This window comes from Neopelma chrysocephalum, unplaced genomic scaffold (genome assembly GCF_003984885.1).
Source record: "Neopelma chrysocephalum unplaced genomic scaffold, ASM398488v2 Primary Assembly neopelma1_138, whole genome shotgun sequence".
NCBI lineage: Eukaryota > Metazoa > Chordata > Aves > Passeriformes > Pipridae > Neopelma > Neopelma chrysocephalum.
In genome coordinates, this window is record NW_020897800.1 from 2938853 (window position 1) to 2951037 (window position 12185).

Consider the following 12185-nt stretch of genomic DNA (forward strand, 5'->3'; position numbering starts at 1 on the left):
CACTCCCATGCGCCCTTTCACTCCGTGGTTTTGGAAATCCTGATTTCCAAAATCTGGAAACCTTGATTTCCAAAATGGGGAAGTGTTTTCACCAGCTGTGCAGATGAAAGCACACGTGATGCTTTGCCTGCTCCTCCTCTGGCGGTGGCTCTGGGTCTGCCAGGAGCAGGCACAGCTCGCAGCCCGTGCACAGGGGCAGGGAGCTCAGGGCAGCTCTCCCCGGGGTGTTTTTAGGTTCTCCAGTTCATCCCATGACCACGCTGATCCCACCGACGTGTTTGCCCAACCACTTCCGCTGCAACAGCGGCTCCTGCATCACCAACAGCTGGGTGTGTGACGGGTACAGGGACTGCACCGACGGCTCTGACGAGGAGGCCTGTCCCACCCCACGTGAGCTTTCCTGTCCCTCACCCTTCCCCTCTTACTGTAGGATCACTTCTGCAAGGAATGTTGGCCTTAAGGTCCACATGGCAGGGTTAAATTACACCGTGGCGTAAAAGTTTTGAGGCTGAGGGGAGACCTCGTGGAAGTTCCAACTTCTCTGGGAGGGGAAGAGGAGGGCAGGCACTGAGCTCTGCACTGTGGGGACCAGGGACAGGACCCCAGGGAATGGCCTGGAGTTGTGTCAGGGCAGGGTTAAGTTGGATATTAGAAAAAGGTTCTTCCCCCAGAGGGTGGTTGGGCACTGCCCAGGCTCCCCAGGGCAGTGGGCACAGCCCCAAGGCTGCCAGAGCTCCAGGAGGGTTTGGATGATCCTTTCAGGTACATGGTGTGTGACTCTTGGGGATGGTTCTGTGCAGGGCCAGGAGTTGGACTCGATGATCCTTGTGGGTCCTTTCCAGCTCAGCTTATCCCGTGACTCCGTGATCCCTCTCTCCCTGGGGTCAGCCCTGCTGCCCCCAGCTGGGACACTGCTCCAGGTCCACGTGAGCAGGGCATTCCCTGCAAAGCAGTGGCTTTTCCAGCCCTCTGCAGTCAGGAGAGGGGATGGCTGAGGCGCCATCCCAGCAGACACCATCCACCTGCAGGATGGGAAGAGATTGCCATCTAGTGGAGTCGGGACCTGGGCACGGGTTTCGGTCCCTGCTGGTGGCAGCAGCCGCGGTTTCCATGGTTTGGGTGGTTTCCTCCCTTGCTCTGTGTGCAGGATCCAACGTGACAGCCACGTCCCCGGCGCTCCCGGGGCGCTGCAGCAGGTTTGAGTTCGAGTGCCAGCAGCTGCACAAGTGCATTCCCAACTGGAAGCGGTGTGACGGCGTGAGGGACTGCCAGGACGGCACCGACGAGAGGAACTGCCGTGAGTGAGGGCAGGGGAGAGGGTCTTACCCGGCTCCTTCCCTTGGGAAGCTCCTTGTGAGGACAGGGAAGCCACCCAGGAGTTTTGTTGCTGGGGAAATCCTTGCAGTAAATGCAGTTTTACAGAAAAAAAAAAGGAATTAAAAGCCTCAGCCTCAGTGCCATTGCCATTAGAAGTCCAGTTGTTGTTTAACATGGGATAAGCTCCAGGTTCTTCTGATGCCACCATGCCAGGACAAGACACCCCTGTGACTGACACATCAGCCTGAGCTCCATCCCTGACATGCAGCCAGTGCTTGCTTGGGAAGCAGCACTGGCACTGCAAACAGCCCAGCGAGGGAACTTCCCTGCCTTGAGTCCTGAACTGTTCTGCCTTTTGCAGCTACCCAGAGCACCCTGTCGTGCCCTAATGGTTACAAATGTGAGGATGGAGAGGCCTGCATCATGCTGACAGAGCGCTGTGATGGATATCTGGACTGCTCAGACAGCAGTGATGAGAGGAACTGCACCGGTGAGCAGCAGCCCCCTCCCATTTCTCCTGCCCTGCTCTGTCAGCACTCAGGGCTGCTCTCCTGGACACCTGACCTTTCACTCACAGCATCCATGACTTATCTGCCTCTGTTCAGTTGTCCAAGCTACCTCCTCGTCCATTTATCACTGGGACAAACTCCACATCCAGTTTCTACACCAACAATTTGTCCTCCAGCAGCCTCAGACACCAAAAAAATCATTGTAGGATGGTTAGGAGCAAAGCTGTCTATTTTACACGGCCCACAGGTGAAGCAATAGTCTCCTGCTCTGTCCCCCTTTGCAAGGTGACCCTGGGAGATGTGGCACGTGCCCTGCTGCCATCGCTGGCCCTGCCAGGCTGGCCCTTGGTGGCCCTGTGGAGGCAGGGGGGGCCCTGGGCAGATAACGGCGCTCGATCTCTGCCGCTGGCCATGAGCTCCGGCTGCCTTCCCACTGAGCTGCTTGGGGGGCTGAGCATCAATCAGGTTCAGTTCTTTAATTAAATATTGATTGGGAGAGGCTGCAGGTTCAGGGGAGGGGGAAGGAGCTGCTGAGATGCACGGCTTGGCTGCTGTGCCAAGGGGAAACCATCTCTTTTCCCTCGGGTAGTTTGTCCTGCTGTGCCTGTCCATGGACCCACTGGGTTTCATTTCCAGCTGTTTAGGGAAAGCAAAGCAGGAGCAGATTGCCTCTGCTCTGCCTGGCTTCTGCACAGCATTGGGAATGAAGCTGAGTCAGGCCAGGGCCCTTGGGTGTGGGCTCTGACACATCCCTGGGGGGAGAGAGCAGGGAATGGCCCCGCTGGATTTGGGCTGTTTCAGATCAGCACCTCCAGTCCCATCACTGCCAGTGCTGGTTTCACAGTGCTTTTATCCCCTAAATGCCTCTCCCAAGGTCAGGCAGCGATTCAGCCACCCAGTTCATGCCAAGGCAATCCCCAAACTTTAATTACCAGCCTTTGCTCGGGTCCTTCTGCTGAACACAAGATGTGATAAGGAAAAACACACAAGGAAAGGGCCTGGGTGGCTGACAGGGGCAGTACAGACTCATTGCATCAGTAGAAGAGTGACTTAGCTTGCACTGTTCAGTGTGCACTCACACTTCCAAAATACTCAGTATTTCATCAACAGCCACAGTTTATCATCCCTCAGGGGAAAGGGGATGCTTGCACAGTGCAGAATAAAGACAACCAAGATATTTTAGGTAGAACTAAGAGTACCAGGAGTAAATTCCTGCTCTGAACTGCCTTCTGCGAGCCTGCTCTTCTCCACTGATAACCCTCCCCTAAATTACACACTTCATTTGAGTGGTGCACACACTCCCCTTATCAATACTGTTTCTACCTCCACATGTTGTTTGTGGAGAGAACACAACTCCTGTTTCTCTCCTGGGCAAAAGGCCTGTTTCCCTCTGAGGGACTCACTTTTCCCTTTGCCTGCTCAGATGACACAATCGTGTACAAAGTCCAGAACCTCCAGTGGACGGCGGATTTCTCCGGGGATGTCACCCTGACCTGGGCCCGGCCAAAAAGGATGTCCTCCACCTCCTGTGTCTACAACATCTACTACAGGTACATCACCCCCCACACTGCATGACCCATTGTTGTGTTGAGTAAAAGCCAGGAGAAGCATGAGCACAGGTATCAGGGTGCTGCAGAGAACTGTACAGAATCAGGCCTGAAAGATGCAGAGCTGCTTAATCAAATTCTGCTTGGAAAACCTTCTGAGATTTGGTAGCAAAGGACATCCAAAATAGGTGTAACTGGAGGGCATTTGTGACAAACTGTGTTTGTTTCCCCCATGACTGTTTACTCAGACAGTAAAGTAGCTATATTCATTTTTTTTCCACTTGGGTCTTGTCTTTGTATGACAGCAAGAACAAAGACAATAGATTAGAGCACAGCAGTTGTAGAAAACCTCAGAGAATTTTAAGTCACCAAGCTATGGTTAGTTTAGGCTTTCCAACAGCATCTTTTCAAGCTGGTGGCGTGGCTTTACCAGAAAGAAAGCTTTTAAAATACAGATAAATGGTTCCACCCTCTGGGACAAACTGAGCACCACCCTGACCCGAGGTGTGCGGCTCTCTCGCGCAGAACGGTCGGAGAAAGCGTTTGGAAGATTTTGGAAACCCACAGCAACAAAACCAACAGCGTTCTGAAGGTCCTCAAGCCTGACTGTACCTATCAGGTGAAGGTCCAAGTGCAGTGTCTGAGCCGGGTCTACAACACCAACGACTTCATCACGCTGCGGGCACCCGAAGGATGTAAGCAGAGCTGCCCAGCTCCTGGCAGTGCCCTCATTCATGCTGCTTTGGCTTAGAAAGTAGACACCACACAGGTATCCCTGTTATAAAGAAAAAAAAGGCCTTTCCATAAGCCTGGGATTTGTGCTGGAGTGGGAAAAAGGACCTCCCACCCCTTTGTCCCAGCCTTTCAGGGCAAACCTGGTTCTCCCCGTGCGATCTGGACACACCACTGTGACTGTCACTGACTCCTCTGTTTCTCTCCCCAGTACCAGATGCTCCCTTCAACCTCCAGCTGTCCCTGAAAAAAGAAGCTGAGGGTGTGGTGGTGGGCTGCTGGAGTCCCCCCGTGAACGCCCACGGCCTCATTCGGGAGTTCATCGTGAGTCCCGCTGCCCGGTGGGATGGGGGCAGCTCAGTGGGATGGGGACAGCAGCACGAGCTGGCCTGTCTGAACACAGCTGGCTCTGCAGAGGAGTGGGCCTGCAATAGGACATTTTGTGTAGGAAATATTCTGAGAGCACTGGGCAAGCTGGGAGGAGAAATGCTGCAGGGCCGTCGGCAGCAGCACAGCCCTCGGGTTCATAATTTCATTCCTGACCTCTCTGAGCTGTCCTGCTCCTTTCTGCTGACATTTGACACAGAGAAACCCTGTGGTGTTGCTGACTGTGGAGCCCTCATCCCTTGTTTTGGTGCTCCCAGGTGGAATACAGCAGCAGTGGATCCAAGGAGTGGTCATCCCTTAGAACCACCACGAACTACACGGAGATCAAGAACTTAGAGGTCAACACACTCTACACAGTCAGAGTGAGTATTTTCCAAGCTCTGTCTATGAATGTTCTCACCACTTTTCACTAAATATTCTAACTCCTGCACAGTTAAGTACTTGCTAAAAAGATATCTTGTTAAAATCCTGCCCTTTAATGCCAACCCACACCAGGGGCTTGGCATTTGCACTGCTAATGTATATAGTTTCGAGGCCTGAATTAAGGCCCTTGATTTGCTCCTTCTCCCAGAAGACCAGGCTGTATTATAAAATCCTCACTCCTAATTGCCCATTCCAATGTCACTGCAATTGCACTGGATCTGGGCCAGAGATAAATTTGGTCCTCAGTGTGTCACTGGGAAAAGAAGCAGAGATCTGCCTGTGGGGAATGTCTGCACAGGGGAGAGGTTGGGTAATTATAGACAGAAGCAATAAGGATAGGAAATGAAAGTCTGCACAGTTAGCCCTGGGAAATGTGTGCTTTGCCATTGTCCATCCTTCCTGTGCTGAATGAGTTCTTGGGAAGTTCACTGGGAGTTGGGATAAATGTGCCCCCAAAATTATTCTCACAGTTGGTTGGAGCCAGTCTTTCCTCCCGTGGTGTTCCTTCCCAATATAATCTATTCTCAAATTAATCTTTAGAACTGGATTTAGTACCTGCATGGACTTCACTGGCACAGTTCTTACCTATACTATGGCCCATGGAGTCCAAAGCTCCTTATCTTGATGAGCTCCTCAAAGATCTCATGAGAGACCAGTTATCTGCAAAGAGGCTGCACCTCCCTCCTCTTAGATTCCTTTAACTGACTTTAAGCAGTCTGCTTTATCTCTGTATTAAGCATTTTATTGCCAAGTAATTAAGCTATTGTTTGCTTCAAAGCCCTTTTCCCATGAGCTCTGCCAGGTCTGTAACCTTGCTCTAACCTCATCCTCCTTTTGCATTATACAAGGTTGCTCATATTAACTCACCCTCTTCTTTGAAAAGGTTGCTGCAGTAACTAGTCGAGGAGTGGGAAATTGGAGTGATTCCAAATCCATAACCACCATAAAAGGCAAAGGTAAATGTTGTTTCAGTCAACTCAGACAACACAACAAAAAGGCAGAATATCAGCCTGAAGTGTCAGCTTCAGCAGGCACAGCCACCTCCTCAGCCTTTATTCTCCCTGTTGAGCCTTTTACACTGTTTTAACAACTTTGCTGTACCATTTCACTCAACTCGAGCTGCCTCAAAGTTCAGTGGCACATCTGGCAGGGGCACTGACTCCTCCTCTGAACTCTGTGGCACAGAGGATGGATGTACTGCCCTGGAATTGGGCAAGGAGCCTGTCCAGAAGGTGCCCCTGTGGCACAGAGGATGGATGTACTGCCCTGGATTGGGCAAGGAGCCTGTCCAGAAGGTGCCCTTCTCTCCTAGACTGCAGATGGATTCCCTCTAACTCAGGCTAGATCCTACCTTCAGATAAGCAAGACATTACCACCAACTCCTTTGCTCCACTGCCTCATCCTTCTCCCTCTTAGGTTATGATTATGATGGTTTCTGCATCTCCACTAAAAGACCATTAAATGCTCCCAAAACTATCACAACATTACAGCCTGACAGTAGATAAATTCAAACAGCACAGTAAATCATTTCCTTCCCAACTTTTTTTTTTTTTTAGAAAATACCTCTTGAAATCGTTTGTATTCATGCCAAATTTTTCATCCAAACTTACGTTCCCACATCAAAACTTTCTGCTAATTTGCTACATAAAAGTGCATCCTCCCTGTGCTGACAAATAAGGGAAAGAAAACACCAGGCTACTAAAAATGCAGGATTCAGATAATGTGAATTACCTGGTTAGAAAAACAGGGGTAAAAAGAACAGAAATAACTTTCACTTCAGGTTTTTCATGAGTGTTTGGCAGCTGCCCCTGCCGATAGCTCCTGACCTCCCTCACCAGCTCCCCAAAGGCCAGGAGCTGTTAACTGGGATAGGAGCTCATCCTGCTGGGTTCAGAAGGGAAATCCCTTTGCCCAGACCTCTCTAGTTCCAGCCTGCACTGGGCAAGGCACAGATAAGGCAGCTTTGAGGTGGTTGATTTATAAAATGACAGAGGTACAGCATGTCCTTGTCTTCCCTGGGTACATGGGAGAGACAGGCAGGGGTGGGGCTGGGAGGATGGGGGTTTCTGCTCTGGGAGCTGGGTTAAATTAACTCCTAAACTAAAGCCTGTATTTTATCTGTCCCCTCTCAGTGAGTATTTTTATTTCTTTATGCTGTAGTGACAGCTCTTCCTCCCTTTCCTTCCAGTCATCCCTCCCCCTGTCATACACATTGAGAGCTACAGCGAGGACTCCATAAGTTTCAGCCTAAAAATGACCACTAATATCAAGGTAACATTTTTTCACCTTTCCTTCTGAGTCTAAAATAAAAGGCCTGCCTTAGATAAACAGTGAATAGTGGATGGGATAAACTGTCACCTATCAAAGCTTTGCAGTTACTGGATATTTCATGCCAAATAATGTCTTACTACTCATAAACTGCCCCAGGGCTCTTAATTAGGATGGAAAATACAATGTCAGGGGTGGCTCTTTCACTGTGTGAATCACAGTGAGCTCATGTTGTGTGTCCTTGTGCTTGACAGGTCAGTGGTTATGTTGTGAACATCTACTGGACATTTGATACCCACAGGCAGGAAAAAAGGACCCTGATCATAGAAGGAGAAAAGTCCATCCAAAAAGGTAAATTCTGAACAAAGTGTTAAATTCTGCTTTAGTCAACACCAAACAGGAAGGTTTATGGAAGGCTGTAGGCTTATCTTTTTCTTTTTTTTGCAACTAGTTTCTGTTTAGGAAGGTGTAAATCTGGAGAGGACCAAACAGCAAACCCTTGGTCCCTGTTTTTAGGACTTGGAGATTTCAAGCAGATTTGGGATTTACCCCCATTCTTGTCATACAGGATTTTGTATGTGCTTCTGTTTCTGACCTGCAAAAGGGAGGAGAAACAGAACAAGGATTTCTTGGACTTGTGTACACTACATGTCCCTGTTAATCAGATTTCTGGTTTGGAAAAATCCCTGGTGTGCACAGTGTGGATATGGGAAAGCATCCAGATAGAGGAAAGCACGGGCTGGGTTAGATCCCAGAGCCCCAGGTATAAAGAAAATTACTCCAAAGCAATGAAAGCACAAACCAGGAGAGGCAGGCTCCTGTCTAAGACTGTCTGATGCTGCTGACCCTCCCCTCGTGCTCTCACCCTGCCCTGGCAGTGCTTTGCCTCACCTAATAGTGCACGTTTCTCTTCTTGCTCAGTGGCAAATTTGACAGCACACACCCCCTATGAACTTTCTGCTTGGGCTAAGACGGAGCTGGGTGACAGCCCTCTGTCTTTTGTGCATGTGGTGACCAGTGGGACAAGACCTGCATCCCCAAGCCTCAAAGCCAAGGCCATCAACCAGACAGCAGTGGAGTGCAGCTGGACTGGACCCAGGAATGTTGTAAGGCACCAACTCTTTTCTCACCAGCCATGGTGGTGTTTAAGCTCCAAATCTTAAATCGGGATTGTTCTGTTGGGACTGAATTCCAAGGCCTTGAAAATTTTATTGCTCAAAAATGAGGGAAAGCACCTGCTGCCCTTTAAACAGGAGCAAAGAAAGGCTTCTTGTCTGTTTGTTCAGTGCAGTGGAGAAGTGGCTTAAATACAGAGAGCACGATGCTCCAGCAGTCTTTGAGTTGACTGCTGTGTTATCTGAGCTGAGCCCAGGATTTTCAGGTGGGGAGTGCAGAGACAAGTGGGCAGATTGAACCTGAATTTGGGCAAGAGGGAGGAAAAAGCAGGAAAAAGGGTCTTTGCTTTGTGTCCCTAAAAAGTGAACAGTGATGCTTTGGGCTGTGCATCCAGACAGATAAAAGCACAGGCTGGGTTAGGTCCCAGAGCCCCAGGTATAAAGAAAATTGTTGTGGTTTTCCTCCACAGGTCTATGGGGTCTTCTATGCCACATCCTTCCTGGAGCTGTACAGGAGCCCTCACAACACCACCACGACCTCCCACAACGTCACGGTGCTGGTGCAGCGGGATGAGCAGTACCTGTTCCTGGTAGGCTCCCTTCCTGCTCCCCCCTGGAGCTGCACTGGGGGCTGTGGCTACGTGAAGGCACACTCCTAATCCCCTTCCAGGTCCGGGTGATGTCTCCCTACCAAGGGCCACCCTCTGACTACGTGGTGGTGAAGATGATCCCCGACAACCGGCTGCCCCCGCGGCACCTCCACTCCGTGCACACCGGCAAAACCTTCGCTGTCATCAAGTGGGAATCACCCTATGATTCACCTGACCAGGACATGGTAATGCCTCTCAGAGCCCTCTCCTGTCCCTTTGCATGCAAAACCCTGGCTCAAAGGCAGATCCCTGCCCTGCTGCTGATGGAGAACTCTGAGTTCAGGCCTGCCCTCCCTATAAACAGTCACTGTCAAGGTGCTGACCCTCATTTCCATCAGCCCAGGACTGTGATATTCATTTAAAAAGAGTCAGGTCTGGGATATCTGTAGCTAAAAGAGACTGAAAACACCCGTGGGTGTGTGCTAAAACACCTTTCTGGGCTTTGGCTTTGCCCAGGAGGGTAAAGCAGGGCTGGGGCACTGCCTCCAGCTCCAGCCCCAACAAAGCCCAGTTGTGTTTTCTGGCACACTGGTTTATGGTCAGGTCTCGCTCCACTGAGGCCAAGTCATTTTCCCAGCAAGCTTCCCCCTCCTATTCTGGTCCAGAGGCTTCAACAGCAAAGATTTGAAGGCATAAATCTTCCCAGCAGAACTGGAAACCTTGACAGGGCAGGAGTTCTCATTGAATGCTTGTGATTCACTGAGAAATACAACCTGAGGTTTTCCTCCTGCCCTCATCTTGTTCCAGTAACTGCATTTTCTGTATCAGTAAACACTGATCTCGGGCAGGGATCCAGCAAGAGACTTGGAATCTCACTTCCCAGGCTTTCTGTAAAGGACAGGAATGGCTTAAATCAAATTTTGCCCCCCTGTCTAATGTCCTACCACTGTATGAGGTTGCTGGCAAGTCTGCAGGAAAGTGAGATGTTGCCCTGTGTGTGCCTTCCCTTCCAGTTATATGCTGTGGCAGTTAAAGATTTAGTCAGAAAAACAGATAAAATCTACAAAGTGAAAACCCAGAACAGCACAGTGGAATACACCATCAAGAAGCTGGAACCAGGAGGGAAATACCACGTGATTGTTCAGCTGGGAAACATGAGCAAAGAATCCAGCATGAAGATCAACACAGGTAAGGGACCCATCCCACCCCTGTGCTGGCTGGATGTGTCTGCATCACTTAGTCCTCTCCCACAGCCAAAGCCCAGCTCTGAGAGGCTTCCCTGGAGCACCCAGGGAAGGTGATTTAACCCCCAAACAACAGCAGTGGAGAGGAAGCCTCTGAAATGGTGTCCAGGGTGTTTTCCTCCTGCCATGTGAGGATGGGAAAGACACCAGTTTGGCTGGCTGTGTGCACACCATCAAGCACCATTGTGGTCCTGCCATAAAAACTCACTGACAAACCCCTGCCAGTTTACACGCCACAAAATCCCTTTTGCAAGCAGGGTGTTGTGCTGACCCCTAAAAACCACTGAGTTTCAGCAGTGACCACACTGCTGTAAAAGGAAAGTGTCACCAGTGTTACAGCCTCACCTGCTGCCACTCTCTCCTCGTTTGCAGTTCCACTGTCTGCACCGGACGCCTTAAAAATCATAACAGAAAACGACCATATTCTGCTTTTTTGGAAGAGTTTGGCGTTAAAGGAAAGTAATTTCAATGAAAGCCGGGTAAGTTGTGCTGTCTCTCCTGTCCTACAGAGAGTGTTCCAGAAAAACCTAGAGCAGAGTCACTGCAAGGTTCCTTTCATAGGCTGTTTAAAATCCACCTCAGTGTCCTTCATGAGCCCTCTGTGCAGAGCTCACTTATATTCCTGTCACGACCCAGGCACCAAAGCTGATAGATCCAGTCAGTCACCTTTTGGGAACATGATTATCCTCTTAGAAAAGGACAATTGTGTGGAAGGACTGGGAATAGCACACTGCCCTGCTGGCTGGGAGCGTATTGGTGGTGTCTGAGAAATGTCATTATTTAGACTTTGATGGAAAATCTGTGAATGTTGTCTGTGAGGACGTGGGGAGGTAGTAAACTGTGCCAACAAAACCATCACCCTTCTGGGCTCTGTTTTGGGTGGTCTGGGGTAGGTGCTAAGAATGGAGTGAACCTGACAGACCAAAACAGAATCACAGAATTGTTAAGGTTGGAAAAGACCTCCAAGGTCACCCAGACCAAGCTGTGACCCAACCCCACCTTATCCCCCAGCCCAGAGCACTGAGGGCCATGTCCAGCCATTCCCTGAACACCTCCAGGGATGGGGACTCCACCACCTCCCTTGGCAGTGCCTTCCAATGCTTAACAACCCTTCCTATGAAGAAATTCTTCCTGATGTCCAACCTGAACGTCCCTGGGCACAGCTTGAGGCTGTTTCCTCTCATCCTCTCACTAGTTACTTGGGAGAAGGGAGACCTCTCCTCCCTGAACTGGCCAGGGTCAAGGCACAATTCCTGGAGGAGGCTCCACATTGCTCCCTCCCAGCCCAACAGATTAAATCCAACCCAGATCCAGGAGGAAAAACAAGTTTCAAAGCCCTTTTGGAAGGCTCAGACCTGCCCTCTGCAACCGAGGGATTTGGGGTTTTCGTCTCCCTCAGGGCTACGAGATCCACATGTTTGACAGCCTGATGAACATCACAGCTTATCTGGGCAACACCACAGAGAACTTCTTCAAGGTGTCCAACCTGAAGATAGGTCACAACTATTCGTTCAGTGTCCAGGCCAGGTGCCTCTACAGCGGGCAGATGTGCGGGGAGCCGGCCACGCTCCTCTACGACGAGCTGGGAACGGGTGAGTCCCCAGCTTTTCACACACCCTCCTCCTCAACAAAGACCCATGAAAGCCTCACAGTCTCAGGGATGTGAGCCCCACACGCCAGAGATGGGCTGTGGGTACAAGCAGCGCTTCCTTCCCTCCCTCCCCACAGGTGAAGACTCCTCTGCCGCCAAATCCGGCAGATCCACGGACGTCGCTGCCATCGTGGTGCCGGTGCTGTTCCTGCTGCTGGTGACCCTGGGCATTGGCTTCGTGGTGCTGTACATGAGGCACAGGAGGCTGCAGAACAGCTTCACTGCCTTTGCCAACAGCCACTACAGCTCCCGCCTCGGCTCGGCCATATTCTCCTCGGGGGATGATTTAGGTACGTGGCCCTTGGTGTCCTGGCATGGATTTGGGGACAGTTCCTAGGGACATGACATCCCTTGGTGTCATGGAATGGATTTGGGGACAGCCTTAGGGACATGAATTCCTTG

General features: G+C 50.6%; 1 protein-coding gene across 1 annotated transcript in view; it reads left to right on the forward strand.

Annotated features, from left to right (window-relative positions):
- The window catches only part of SORL1 (sortilin related receptor 1), a 44736-nt gene extending 32616 nt beyond the window's left edge, over positions 1 to 12120 (forward strand). Inside the window, exons 31-47 of the mRNA XM_027699520.1 lie at positions 235 to 390; positions 1148 to 1297; positions 1679 to 1807; positions 3250 to 3376; positions 3899 to 4068; positions 4317 to 4429; positions 4750 to 4854; positions 5799 to 5871; positions 7104 to 7186; positions 7438 to 7534; positions 8105 to 8289; positions 8769 to 8888; positions 8969 to 9133; positions 9902 to 10076; positions 10505 to 10611; positions 11532 to 11724; positions 11861 to 12120. Of these exons, the coding sequence (XP_027555321.1) occupies positions 235 to 390; positions 1148 to 1297; positions 1679 to 1807; positions 3250 to 3376; positions 3899 to 4068; positions 4317 to 4429; positions 4750 to 4854; positions 5799 to 5871; positions 7104 to 7186; positions 7438 to 7534; positions 8105 to 8289; positions 8769 to 8888; positions 8969 to 9133; positions 9902 to 10076; positions 10505 to 10611; positions 11532 to 11724; positions 11861 to 12120 (2408 nt within the window). The remainder of the gene's footprint in view (positions 1 to 234; positions 391 to 1147; positions 1298 to 1678; positions 1808 to 3249; positions 3377 to 3898; positions 4069 to 4316; positions 4430 to 4749; positions 4855 to 5798; positions 5872 to 7103; positions 7187 to 7437; positions 7535 to 8104; positions 8290 to 8768; positions 8889 to 8968; positions 9134 to 9901; positions 10077 to 10504; positions 10612 to 11531; positions 11725 to 11860) is intronic.
- The last annotated feature ends 65 nt before the right edge of the window (positions 12121 to 12185 follow it).